The 14,111-nt window shown below is 34.1% G+C and overlaps 2 protein-coding genes across 5 annotated transcripts in view; one reads left to right on the top strand and one right to left on the bottom strand.

The window, feature by feature from the left end:
* Positions 1 to 14,111, bottom strand: part of RASA1 (RAS p21 protein activator 1) — a 121,844-nt gene that overhangs the window by 1,742 nt on the left and 105,991 nt on the right. The window contains exons 16-24 of one of the 2 annotated variants that reach the window (XR_002522631.1): positions 13,405 to 13,577; positions 12,928 to 13,087; positions 11,414 to 11,556; positions 10,136 to 10,251; positions 9,390 to 9,445; positions 6,226 to 6,293; positions 4,656 to 4,744; positions 3,188 to 3,265; positions 598 to 732 (exon numbers count right to left, since the gene is read on the bottom strand). Coding sequence is in view for 1 of the 2 variants with exons in the window: in XM_003899903.5 (XP_003899952.1) it covers positions 598 to 732; positions 3,188 to 3,265; positions 4,656 to 4,744; positions 6,226 to 6,293; positions 9,390 to 9,476; positions 10,136 to 10,251; positions 11,414 to 11,556; positions 12,928 to 13,087; positions 13,405 to 13,577 (1,049 nt within the window). In the remaining variant the exon portion in view is untranslated. Of the gene's footprint in view, positions 1 to 597; positions 733 to 3,187; positions 3,266 to 4,655; positions 4,745 to 6,225; positions 6,294 to 9,389; positions 9,477 to 10,135; positions 10,252 to 11,413; positions 11,557 to 12,927; positions 13,088 to 13,404; positions 13,578 to 14,111 lie in introns of both variants that reach the window. The other variant, XM_003899903.5, reaches the window with a different exon arrangement.
* Positions 1 to 14,111, top strand: part of CCNH (cyclin H) — a 46,048-nt gene that overhangs the window by 22,787 nt on the left and 9,150 nt on the right. The window contains exon 10 of one of the 3 annotated variants that reach the window (XM_003899906.4): positions 13,452 to 13,654. The exons of the other annotated variants lie outside the window; for them this stretch is intronic. The gene's annotated coding sequence lies outside the window, so the exon portion shown is untranslated. Of the gene's footprint in view, positions 1 to 13,451; positions 13,655 to 14,111 lie in introns of those variants that run through there. 3 annotated transcript variants of the gene reach the window in all.

Below are 14,111 nucleotides of genomic sequence, written 5' to 3'. Positions count from 1 at the left end.
TTGAATACATCCTAATCTGTATCTGTTTGGTGCAGATGGCAGATAGAAGTCTATCAATGTAGTCTACTGTTTCTCAAAAGTGTAGGCCATGGTTCACTTGCATCAGAATCCCTATAAATTCCTGTAAGAGTTTGCTAGATGTGCAGCTTTCAAGGCCACACTTCAGAATCTCTGGATGTGAATTTGACAAACATCCCAAATAATAATCATTTGTTTCACAATTTGAGAATCACTTTGGCCATGCACTGTATCTGTATGTGACAGAGAAGAGACAGGAACTGAAAGAAAAAAAAAAATCAATACTGACTTACTAGCCATTTTCACATACGTTGCCAAAGTATGTTAACAGTTACACTGCTTTCCAGTAGAATTAAGATGCAGACTCAAGAGCAAAACCTGATGTTTTTCAGTATTAAATGTACATCATTTTAGTCTGGGCCCGTTATTTCTGTCTGCTGAGATCTTTTGTTAATACAATGCAGAGTCTCAAAAATTTAATGTAACAAGAAAAAATGTTAACCAGAATTCAGTTATTTATTACCTCTCAAAGTGTTATCCTTGAAACATCATTGTTAATGAAGGCTGGCGAAAGCCTACCTGCTGTGCACCACGCTCATTACTGAGCGTTCGAAGTTCATCTGAATGAGCCACACAAATCTCATGCAGTGCTGCCAAATCACGGGACAGGTCCGTTCTAGACTGTTCTGTAGTGTCCGGAAGTTCAGGTACGTTCTTTAAGGGAATTGTAAAATTGCATTTAGAAATACAAATCTTTTTTTTTTTTTTTTAATTTTTTGAGATAGAGTTTCGCTCTTGTTGCCCAGGCTGGAGTGTGATGGCATGATCTCGGCTCACTGCAACCTCTGCCTCCCGGGTTCAAGCGATTCTCCTGCCTCAGCCTCCCAAGTAGCTAGGATTACAGGTGCCTGCCACCATGCCCGACTAATTTTTTGTTAGAAATACAAATCTTTATAGTCTCATGTGAAAATATTGTAATTGAGTATATTAGATAATTTTTTTAAATTCTCAAATTTCTTAAAATTCTGAAGATTCTTACTGAAATATAAAATTCAGCATTAATGATAGTAAAATATAGACTCTGTAACCTTTGTATTCACATGAAAGCCAGATTCTATTTTTTTCCATAGCATGACAGATGTGGTACAATATTATTGCTATTCTAAAAATAAGGGTCGGGGGATGTGGCTTCCTAACAATTAGCTTTATATCTGAAATATAGAACATATGCCAAATAGTGTAGGTTAACTGCTAATCTGGATTAAATGCAGCCTATACTTAAAATTCCTAGATGAAATTTCATTATTAAGCTCCTGTAGTTTGCCTAAGTTGATATGCATATAAGTAGGAACTGCACTATGAAAATGCAGTGAGAACATGTCAAGTTAGACATTATCTGTGGACTGTGTTCAGAATACGTGCTAATGTGTGGGAATAATCAGTGTTAATTATGGTACTTTCAGATAAGGTTCATAAAGTAACTTAGTCACTATAATTAAAGTTTATAGTATAGGTTGAATATCACCCAAAATGCTTGGGACTAGAAGTGTTTCAGATTTTGGAATATATGCAGTATACTTGCCAGTTGAGCATCTCAAATCCAAAAAATCCAGAATTGGAAATTTTCCAAATAGCATTTCCTATTGGTGCCCAACAAGTTTTGGATTTTTTAGCATTTCAGATTAGGGATACTCAACCTGTACTTTATTATCAACACTAAATGGCAGTGTTATTTTAAGCCTTGGAATAACATTTAACAAAGGCTTGGATTACCAGTAAAATGGTGACAGTATTTGCTTTACACTGCTAAAAACTGCAAAACAATGTTTTCTATGGGATAGAGAAACACGGTTATACAGGATATATTCATTCAGTGATTAAAGGATTATAGCGATGAAAGACACTATATTTGCCTTCAGAGAACTGACTCTAGTAGAAAGGCCTTTAGAAAAAGTAATCATAGCAACACAGAGTTTATATATCACAGATATGCAGGGGATGCTTAGGAGGTAAAACAAAAGTTACTTTTTTTCATGTTTGGGGCTCAGCAAAAGCTTCCTGAAGGAGATAATAATTGAAGTGGGTCTTCAAAAATAAATTTGGCTTATACAAGATGGTATACAGATGGTAAAGAAATATAATAGTATTATATTTGGATTCTAAGCAGTATGAAATCCTAGATTGTGTGGCATAATTTCTCACACAGTTCCTTAAACATAGTAAAAATGTTTTCCAATGATCAACTATATCCCAGTTCACATACAGAAGCATGATGGACTTTTAGCTTGTCAATTTCACTATATAGAGCTATGCCATAATTTTTCATACACTAAACTAGTGACTCATAGGCATTCCTGATTTGTTTGCCACAAATTGTGGTGTTCTTTTTAACTGAACCTGAATATATTAAGACAGAACATGGACACCTCAATCTCCAATCCTAGCACTCCCTAATGCCATGCCTTATACCTGGCTCTATTCACATGTACATGTACCTTGCTGGTTTCCCTATATATGAACTGAATTATTAATAAGTTTAGTTTAAAACTGACTCAGTACCTGAAAATCTGTACAATCATGAAAATTTAACTCTTAAAGGCAGGGTCCTAGAAATTATAAAATATCCTCATTCATAATTTTGTAATCACATTTTATTAACAAGGCCCCAATGAGGCATAGATATTCACACTGAATGAAGTGTAACACCAAATCCATGTCTTTTATTCCTAGAAAAGAAGACTTTTCAGTCTATTTACTTATTTAACCTGGTCAGAACTGTGTCATCGTCTTGCTTCAAGCCCCACATAGTAGCAGCAAAGTAAAAAAGCTAAGGAGGCAACAAAATGTCATGGCAGTCAGATGTGATAGCTTTAAAAGGATATGAAAAACAAGATGGACCCTAAAAAATGATGGAAGTAGTCTAAAAGCCACAATAATGTATGCTTTGGTTTAAGAATAAATAGTTTTAATTACAAACAAAAATGCTGTTTTTTGTTTAGGAAGGCAGACAAAAATTTGCAGGCTTTTTGTCTGTTTAGTTTTGGATAGAAAAATCTTTCTAAAGATTGCTGCTTAAATGGGTTAACTCAGCTATGCCAACTCTTAAATGGGTTAACTCAGCTATGCCAACTCTAAGTCTTTAAAAAGTACCTAAAAACTATATACATACCCCAAGTTCATCTAAAAACATGATCATACGATGTTTGTTGCTTTTGATGAATGGATTGACACCTTCCATGTAGGGCTCCTGAAATATAGAATGCTTCTATTATATGCAGCGGAAACAAACCACTATTTGACCTATTAGGTTGGTGCAAAAGTAATTACAGTTAACAGCAAAACCTGCAATTACTTTCGCACCAAATTAATATAGCAAAACCCATACATGTAGCAATACTTCTTATAAATCAGGTGTAGCAGCATATAATGACAGTCTTTTCCTTCTAGTATATAAGCAAATGGCTATACTGAGGAGTATGGGCATTTTTAATGAAAGAAAATTCTGAACCCAAGCACAAATCATAACACGGCAGACTGGCAGACACAAATTGCTTATATATAAAATCACTCAAACATGGCCCCAAATCATAGGTTCGAATCCAGCAGAGATTACAGGGAATTAAAATACAATATAATGAAGACTGCAATAGGAAAATATCTTATTTGTAACCTGCTTCAAGATTCAGATGAATTCAAAACCTAGGCCGTACATGTTTACTGTTCATCATACTAAAATCCTGACTACTTAAAACTATGCTATAAATAGGGAAAAGGTTAAGATTAACACACTCGTAAAAATCAGTAAGAAAATGAGACAAGGACCTCAACAGGCAATTCCAAAGATAGAGACAATGAAAGTCTCTCTAACAGTAATAAAACAATGAAATACAAAATATGCTGCCTATCAAATTGGCAGAAAAGAAAAAAGTATAGTACCCACTGAGTTTTGGCAAGGCTGTGAGGAGCAACAAAAGAATTTTAAGTTGCTGACAGGAAATCTTGTAATACATAGCAAAGCCTAAAACATGTATTAGTAATTTTACTCCTAAGTTCAGCTAATAATTGAACAAGTATGAAAGGAAATGTATGTAAAGATATATGTTACAACAATAACAGGGACAAATTGGAAGCCATCTAAATATCCATTATTAAGAATAATGAAAGAGTTATCTATTTCCACATATGGCAGGAAGTCTGTCACGTATTAGGTGACAAAAGCAGGAGGCATGATATGATACCAACTTAATATTAGTCATTATCCTTAGATAGTACAGTTACTTGTAGGTGTCAAAAAAAAAAAACAAAAAAACGAGTTAATATTTACAGTGAAGGTTTACTGTGAAATAAAATTTTTAATGAATTTTTGTATTAAAATGTACTCATTTATTATTTTTATGTTAAAAGTTGGAGAATTTGAGTACACTGGACCTTGAAAAATTTGTTTTCTATAATGGCTAAAGTGTTTTTTAAAATTCCACTATTAAAATGTAAAATTTAAACAAGATGCTTTAAACACAAACATACCAACAAAAATAATCTTTCATTGCTTAAAAACTTCACTTAAGCCAAATTTTATCGTTTTATCATGTCAAACTTGCAGTCATAAATTACATTTTAAAGTATCAAAATGTTTTTACCTTAGCTCCAAATTCCACAAGATTTGCTAAGTTCTGCACAGATTTAGCCACTAATATTAGTGTTCTTGCAGCAATAGGAGATGGGGAATCTGGAAGAGAATTGGGTGCAGCTAATGACACCAACTCCAACAGCACTTTCAGCTAAACCATTATAAATTTAGCACTTTAACATTTCTTTACTGTTACAGTACTACCCATTCTTCCATTCAGAACTCAGAATGTTTTTTGAAAAATTTGTGATCTGTATAATTCAAAAGAACTTGAGTTAAAAGAGGAAAACAATATGCTTATCAGTGCTTCTAGGCTTGTGAAAAGGGTACTACAAAACGCAGCAATTTCCAATGGTTGATACTATTTCAGAGGACCTCAAAGCTTTACCTTTACCACTAAAAAAGACTGTCACTCTCACATGTTTTGTGACAGTTCACAAAGCTAGTTTCAGCCTACTCAGGTTAGCAATCTGAGCAATTCCCTGCTCCCAACATTATCTGCAATCCAAATAATTCACTCAAAGCGCAAGAAGCAAGATAAAATCTAGGACCTCTGCTTTATTTTGAGGAGAAAAACATGAAATTTAATAAACTTTTAAAATATTTTAAAGGTAAATCAGGAGGCATTTCCCTGTAGAACACAGATAAGTAGGATGTAAATGACAAGTATTGGTGTCTATTAAATATAAGCTCTGGAACTTAATTATTTAACAGTAAAATCCCATAGATAATCTACCTGACTGCCTAGTTTTAGATAGTGGTGTCTGAGGCAAACATTCAGATAAATTTCTCCAAAAGAATTTCAAACCCTTAATCTTAATGGATTTGTAGATTTAACCACTTTAGTAGCAATAAAAGATAATTACAGAGACGCAAAACATTTTTAATACAATTTTGAGCTTCAGATTATTAAGGTAAAAATTCTGGTTCCTACTGTTTATAATGGTTCATTATTACATTCAAAGTCACAAATATCCCTGTTATGCTTTCTTTGAAAGAAGTGTGTAACACCTGAAAGTCATCTCAAAATGGGTATATGGGTAATAAAACTGGATCAGGTTTACTGAAGTTTAAAATGGCCAATTTACACTATATAACTGGTGACTTTAAAAATCTCTAATGGGAGGAACTAGGACTGCTTTCTTCATGCGTACGCACAGAATACTATTCTAACTGTAGATACCATTTAATTTGATCTTGAAGATCCAGCTGGCAGCAGTCTAGCAATGGGCTAGGCAAAGCTCTTCCCAACTTGAAAAAGCCAAGTTGCAGACTACAAGAAGTTATTTATTATAAAGGTTTTAGACACAATAGGGTCAGAAAAAAAGGTGGAATGTGTGTAATCATGCCATCTCAGATATGAGATGGAAGAAAAGAAACAAAAAGAAAAAAGCCGAAGAAGCACAAGGAAGGAAGGGTGCTTTGGAATACTTTATATATGCCAAGACTAGAATTGGATAATCAAAAAAAAAAAAAAAAAAAAAACTAGATTTAATTTATTTTAAGAGTATTCTTACCTAACAGTGTGAAACTGTTAATTGTAATTTTTTGAATTTTGAAATTTATCAAAAGCTGATTACCTGAGATGATATTGAACATCCGTGGATTCAGGATGGCAGGACAGATGAGTCGAAGAAAAACAAAACCACTGAATGGGAGGGAAATTTTTTTTTTTTTTTTTAGAAAACACATACATAATGTGTTACATTAAAACAATACATATAAAACAATTTTTAGTACTCATAGAACCATAAACTTCACTCTAAACCAATAAAAGGAAGCCCAGACACAGAAAGCTTTAAGAAAACAGTAAGCCAAAGCATCATATTTTAAGAATATATATATATATCTGCTTCCTGAATGTATTACTTTTCCCAATTTAGAATTTGGATTAACTTTGGGAAAATGTTGTTCATCTGTAGTATTTACTGTCTTGCTTACTATTTATTATTCCAGGCCTAGTGGTCATGTGATACTTAAAGTAGTATCCTCAGGAACCCTAAGAATTTCTGAAATACCACAGGAGTATAAATAAACTTTTTATATTATATAAGCATAATTCTGTACAATTTCAGAATTTCACACATCCTCATTTCTTAATTTATTTAAACAAAACAGCCTTAAGTTGGCTGCATTGATTTTGTTGATGATTCATATAAAAATAATAATCCATTGCACTAGAGAAAAGGTGACTTATTGATAAATGAAAATGTCTATAATAGAACACTGGAAAGGTTTTTTTTTTTTCTTTCTTCTTCTTTGAGATAGGGTTTTGTTCTGTCACCGAGGCTTGAGTACAGTGGCCCGCAATCACAGCTCACTGCAACCTTGAACTGCTGGGATCAAACAATTCTCTTGCCTCAGGCTCAGAGTAGTTAAGACTACAGGTGCACATCACCATACCTGGCTAATTTTTTTTTTAAATTATTTTTGTAGAGAACAGAGTCTCAACACGGTGCCCAGGACAATTTCAAATTCGTAGTCTCAAGCAATCCTCCTGTCTTGGTCTAAACGTGTTGAGATTACAGGCTTGAGCCACCATGCCCAGCCTGGAAAACTTTTAAGGCAAGACATCAGGAATTCTAAAGTTTTAAAAAGATGTCAAATTACAAAACAATAGCAAAAGCAAAAATTATACTAACAGCTGTCATACATGATTTTATCTGCTAATTTTATTTTGGGACAATGTCAGTGTGAAAATGAAGCTTGCATAGATACTCCTATTATGCCTCCTTTAGTCACTGGTAGGGAGGATATGTTGTCATGTAGATAATTTCTCTCTAATTTCCTTTTAAGAAGAATCCACACTAATAACCTCTTACTTGTCCCATGTAAAGACAAGCATTATTCCTAAAATAATGAATTATGCAATTCCTTCTACAGACTGATAGACATAATCTATGTAAAGACAAGCATTATTCCCAAAATAATGAGTTACGCAACTCCTTCTAGACATTAATAGGCACAATCTCTGTTCTCTATTAGAGTGGGTTACCCAATTTCTCAGCATTTACCTTTGAACATGTACCTGTTTGCTAATTTTTGGACTCTTAGAAAGTAGTTACTTCTCAAACAGCATTTATAGGAATTATAATATATTGGCTGGGCATGGTGGCTCATGCCTGTAATCCAACACTTTGGGAGGCCAAGGTGGGTATATTACCTGAGGCCAGGAGTTCAAGACCAGCCTGGCCAACATGGTCTAACCCCATCTCTACTAAAAATACAAAAATAGCCAGGTGTGGTGCTGCATGCCTGTAATCCTAGCTACTTGGGTGGGTGAAGCATGAAAATCACTTGAACCTGGGAGGCGGGGGTCGCAGTAAGCTGAAATCACACCACTGCACTCCAGCCTGGGCAACAGAGCGATACCCTGTCTCAAAAAAATAACAATTAAGTCTTTAATTTTGGACTTCTCAAATTTAAAGAATATTGTGTAAACTTTACTTGAAAATATTGTCATAATTATACACAGTAGGTCTATGAGCCTGAAACATAACCTTGGCAAAAATGCCCTAAAACACCCTCTTGCATCAGTTTACAATTTCCTGCTGTGTTTGCTTAACAATTATACTTGTTTGAAACTTACGAATTTATAGTACAGTTTTAATTTACATCTCACACATAACTGTGCTAGAATATAATTCTTTTCTATTCCTCCCAATCACCATTAATGCCAACAAAAACTGAATCTGTAGTACTTAAACATTATGTCATATCATAACCAAGAGAAATTTTATCTGCCCCCCAAAAAAAGAAATAGAAGACCCTTGACGAAATTTAGGTTGGAGGCAGGATTAACACACATTTTCAAAACAAACTGTAATAATGGTGTTAATGGTTGTCTAATTATTTTAAATATAGCATGGCATGACTATATTCTAAATAACAAATTATATTATTAGAAAACTGCTGTATTCCATGATGCTTTTGCATTAAATTTCCATTTGCCTGGAATTAGTTGGGGTATTGGTTGGAGTATGCTTAACAAAAGCAAAAGCCTACAAATAAGACTTAAGGATATCAGATTGGATCTTAGAAAGTTACCTTTAGTTGTGCCTTAGCCACCAGCTTTCTATATAACCTTTGTTCAACAACTTAACCTCTCCAGACAGATCTGCTTCTTCATTGGAAAGTAAGTTAGAATAATGATAATTAAGTAACCTTATATAAGCTCCCAAATTCCATGATTTGCCAAAGCAGTTCTTCCTATAGAATAATGATAATGAAGTCCCTTTATATAAGCTCCCAAATTCCATGGTTTGCCAAAACAGTTCTTCCTAATTATGGTACAATGAGCAGACTGAAACACAGCTTCAGCACCACATGTTCTGGTTCCAGATTAGCTCAGAGTCACAGATTGTAATAAACCAATTAATATCTAAATCAGTCAATTACTGCTCTTCTGTTTTAGTGCCAATCAATGTGTGTGTGTATGTATGAAGAATATTATATGAAGTTAGCTACAGATTTTGGTTGTATAACTTTTAACCTCATCCTGTAAGGGTTTAAAAATCCCTAATACTTGACTATAAATGAATGTTCATGTTTTTAGAAAATGCAAACGGTAGCTAAATCTCATAGTAACTTTAAGTTTAGGAGCCATTTGGACTTAGAAAATATGCAACAGGGCTTTGACATAAAAGTCAAAGAAAAACGTTGAATTGTATATTGTTATTCTTCAATTTTTCACAATTATCCATCTATCAGTTTGTGATTTAACAAATGAATTGATGAGCCTTACCTAACAACTCTTGTTCTCATGGTGGTATTTGTAGGCCACTTATGCTGAACAGATTTCTGTAAACACCCATAAATATATCTCAGTGTCCTGCCAAAATAACACAATCATCTCAACACAGAAAGCAAGTGAAACTACTGATCTCCTAGCAGCCGAAAGCTTAATTTACCCAAATATACCACAGTTTAATAAAACTGGCCTTTTCCCCCAAAAAAGTATTTTGCCACAGGTAATGAGACATTCAGAAGGGGTAAGGAAAATTTTATCGACTAAGTTTATCATCATCAATTTATTCAGTCAACTTCCTGACATTTACTTTCAGATACAGAGAACTAACTAGCTGCAAACTCTGGGGAGAAAGATTTAGACTTACGTTAACTTCTACCTAAACAAGTGAGTTCACTAATACTGGAGGCCTAAAAGCATATTAACAGAGTGATTAATTATCAAGTATAGACTAAATGGATAGACAAGATATCTTTTACAATCTCAAATCTGAAACTATAAACCTCTATTCACTCCCCAGGCTACTATACAAACCAGACATATTGGCTTGTACAAAAACAATGGATGGTTTTATTAAGACAGTTATTTTCTTTAAATATAATTCATCTTATAAAGATTAACCATGACTTTTTCAGAGTATAATAATATTAGGACAACAGAAAAGCTTTCACATGTTTTAGAAATAGAAACTTCTCAAGACATAGATACACAATTTCTTGTCAAATGAAAATTTCACCACTTACGGTGGAAGTATTTCTGAAGCCATGAATATTTTCTCCACAAGCTCTGAAAGTATGTTCAATAGGTGTGCTAAATTAGTGTTCACATCTTCATTTTTTTCTAACTTTGATGGACTTAACTAAAAGGAGGAATAAATCAATAGAAATGCATTGTTGGCAATGACAAATGCAAATGAATTGAGGAAAACAAGTAGTTGTAGTTTTCAAGGTTCTCTATGTTTCAGTATCTCTGTGTGTACTGATCTTTTTTCTTTGTATAAATGGGAGTTTTTAAGTAGTTTGCTCTATGGAACTCCTTCTGGTAGGTTTGTTACCATTTATTCCCAGTTACCCAACTGAAAAGCAAACAGTGGTTAGTCAATTCTATTTATTTGAGGGTAAAAAAAGCTGATTAAAAGCCCTTTCTGAATGAGGCTTATTTAATGGCTAATAAAAATATCAAATGTCTTAGGCAGAATCACAAACCTTTCTCAGAACTTCTCCTGTAACCCTTCTGATCTAGTGTCAGCAGAGTACATTTATCTATGGAAGTCCAAATTCCTATCTCTAAAGTCCAGAGACTCCCTACCTACCTGCTGCACTTCTGTGTCATCCTTACGCTGGGCCAACTATGGCATTACTCCAGATTTCCAACATTAAATCACTAATTTCTTCCCTTCAGGTTGTTAGTACGAATTGACACCTTCGTGCAGGATTAACATTTGCTAGGTCCCAGTGTCCACTGTCGAAAACAATTCCTTAAACTGATTTTTGTATCAGATCTAAAATATATATTTCTTTGTAGCTGCTTTACCATTAAAATGAGAGAATATATGTGTGAGATTCCACTTACTGTCTTAATAGTTTATTATGAATTTATACTGAAGGTTTAATAATCCTAAAAAGATGTTTTTGTTTTAGTCAAGGTTATCTCATAATTCTCCTCTTGCAAAAAAACCTTCAAGGACAAACCTAGATGTAATGAAGTGCTACACAGGTCATATGATAAGTCACTAACAAAACCTTCAATGTATGTTATGCATGCTTTCTATAAATAGTATATAGATTACTAGTGCAGTAGAGGAAATGATAAAAGTATTTTCATGAATTTCTGGTGCAACTTGATGGTTTTTAATCCCAAAATAAAGTACATCTCTTTTAAAAAGTCCATTTTGCAGAACATTTTTATAAATGTATTAGAGACAGGTATAACTGCTATGAGGAATAATTTTAGAAATTTAATATTTTCCTTAAAATGTAATTGGCTACAAATTATTACCTACTAAAACATTAAATTCTTACCTCACAAGACTGCTTGCTTTCCATTATCTTTAAAATAGAGTCTTTCAAAGCATGATGAACAAACTGTGTAGCAGTGGCTTTCATATACTGCTCCATCAAGGTGCTTGCAAGTGTTGTGGCTCGAAATAGGGTAGTGGCTTCATCTACACAAATATTTACATTAGAGGATTATTTGTAAAGGACTGACCTAATGTGACCAAATTGGAAGTTAAGTGAATTCATTTTACCTCAAAAGGAATAACCACTTAAACGTACTTTTTGCATGCAGCATTGAAGTACTAATTACAGTGACATCCTGTACTTCTACAGACTTAACTCTGTAAGACTTTCATATGTATTACCTCATTAGATCATAAACAGGAGAAGGGATTAACACTGCCATGTTCATATGGAAAAATGAAGTCTCAGAATTGTTATATGTAAGATCAGTTAGACAGCTAGTGACAAAATTAGGACCACAAATCAGCTTTCCTGCCCATTGACCCCATGCTTTGAAACTTTGGGGTTTATTTACAATTAAGGATATAACACTAAATCCCAGTTTAGATTAATTTATTAGCTTAAAACGTGTCTACTGAGTTTCAGTAAAATTTTAATGAAATACAAATGCTACAGAAAAGATAAACTCAGTGTAAAATAAGGACCACCATTTTATCTATTCCTTGACAAATCTATATTTTGTGATGACAAGGAAATAGTTCTAAACTTTACTATTTATTTGGGGAACCTAGAAGCAAGAACTATTACTGAATCAAAGTGCTGGGTGGCGGGGGGGGGAGGGCATTGGGGGAGCCGGTGGATTATTTTGTAAGCCATAAAAGCACTGTGAGTCCAGCAGCTTGGGAACTCTACCTATCTATAAAAGTTAGAAATAAAATGCAACTGACACCCAGCTTCTGTGAAATGAATAAATAAACAAGACCTGTAATCCTGGCACTTTGGGAGGCCGAGGCAGGCGGATCACCTGAGGTCAGGATTTCAAGACCAGCCTGGCCAACATGGTGAAACCCCGTCTCTACTAAAAAATAAAATAAAAATTAGCCGCGTATGGTGGCATGTGCCCGTAGTCCCAGCTACTCGGGAGGCTGAGGCAGGAGAATCACTTGAACCCGAGAGGTGGAGGTTGCAGTGAGCTGAGATTGCACCACTGCACTACAGCCTGGGCGACTGAGACTCCATCTCAAAATAAATAAATAAATAAATAAACAAGAGAATACAATTAAATATGCCAGTCAGTCAAGCACTATGAGCCATTGATGTAGACACAGATACCACTTTCTTGTGGCTTCTAGTACTTATCTGCCAAACTCTGCATTAGAAATATCAGCTCCCCATAGTAACCAACATAATCAGAACTGATATCCAACTGCAATTTTTAATGAGGGAAAACAGAATAACTTACCTTGCAATATAATTTAACAATTTAGTATATTCAGAGATAGAGTCCATATATCCTTGATATAAAATCTAAACCCAGTTTCTTAAAGTATCACACTAATATAGCCATACTATACCTTCCATGCTTATTTCTCTGTCATTTAGTGTGCATAACAACAACGATTCAAGCTTTTCGTGAAGAAAAATCCTCAGTAGGATGCTGGCCAATAGTGTTCGGTCTTGTCCACATACATGTGATAAAGCATAGACTACATGAAGTTCCTTTTGCAGTATAAGCTAAAATGACATTTTAAAAGACTGTTTAAAGTACATAGCATTAAGCATGCTCCATGAGACTAACAAGAAATATGTTCTTTCACAAGTTCTTATATTTAAAATGATGTCCCACTGAATAAATTTATTTAAAATAGAATGAATTCGTAATCTACCTATTTCTACCAAAATCACACTATAAAACAAGGTTTTAAATCTTTCTCTGGTGTCAGTGTGCTACTAAGCTATGAATTACTATGTTTAGCTTAATAGATTTTTTATTAAATGTTAAATGTTTCTGTTAATTCCAACAAAAACAAGATTGATAAATAACTTAATACCTCTTTAAATTCACTGTACTCTTCTTCTGGCATGATTTTTTCCATAGAGTATCGTGCTCGAACACGCAGGGACCCTGGTTCAATACCTTTTAATGGTATATGGGAGCTGAGCAGAAACCATTCATCTGTGGCATGCCCTTTCTGTAATCGGCTCAACTGGCAGCGCATAAATACTTGGGAAGAAAAGCAATTATTGTCTAAAAAGATAACATGATAGTCATGCAAGTAAATTTTTCTGGTGTTCAGTCTTCTCTATGGTGTTAAATGCTTTTCATTAAAGGAGTTTTCAATAACATCACAAATTCAATATTTAATTGCTTCATTCATTTACTGAATGTCTACTGTGCACTAAACTCTGACAGGTAGGGAGTATAGAAATGATTGAGATGTGGTCTTTGAGTTGCATAGAGGTCAGTTTAGTCAATAAGGCAAGAAATCAATTATGTTTCAGCATTAAGTGCTGTTAACAGTGGTGAATGCTATTCGAGTACAGATTAAATAATACCTAATTCAGCCTGTGGAGGTGAAAACTCCACTTTAAACAGGTAACCCTTGAGCTGACAAGATCTGGAAGTGTAGCTAAGAAGAAAAGTAGTGAAAAAAGAAAAGAGAGCACTTAAAATGTAAGGTATGGCCTTCCTTCTGTGTCATTACTGTGGGGTTTGGATTTTATTGTAAAAGTAATGGAAAACTAAAATTACTACAAA

The sequence above is a fragment of the Papio anubis genome, chromosome 5 (genome assembly GCF_008728515.1).
Source record: "Papio anubis isolate 15944 chromosome 5, Panubis1.0, whole genome shotgun sequence".
In the NCBI taxonomy this organism is placed as follows: domain Eukaryota; kingdom Metazoa; phylum Chordata; class Mammalia; order Primates; family Cercopithecidae; genus Papio; species Papio anubis.
Note: the sequence above shows the minus strand (reverse complement) of the source record. Positions and strands in the feature narration are given on the sequence as shown.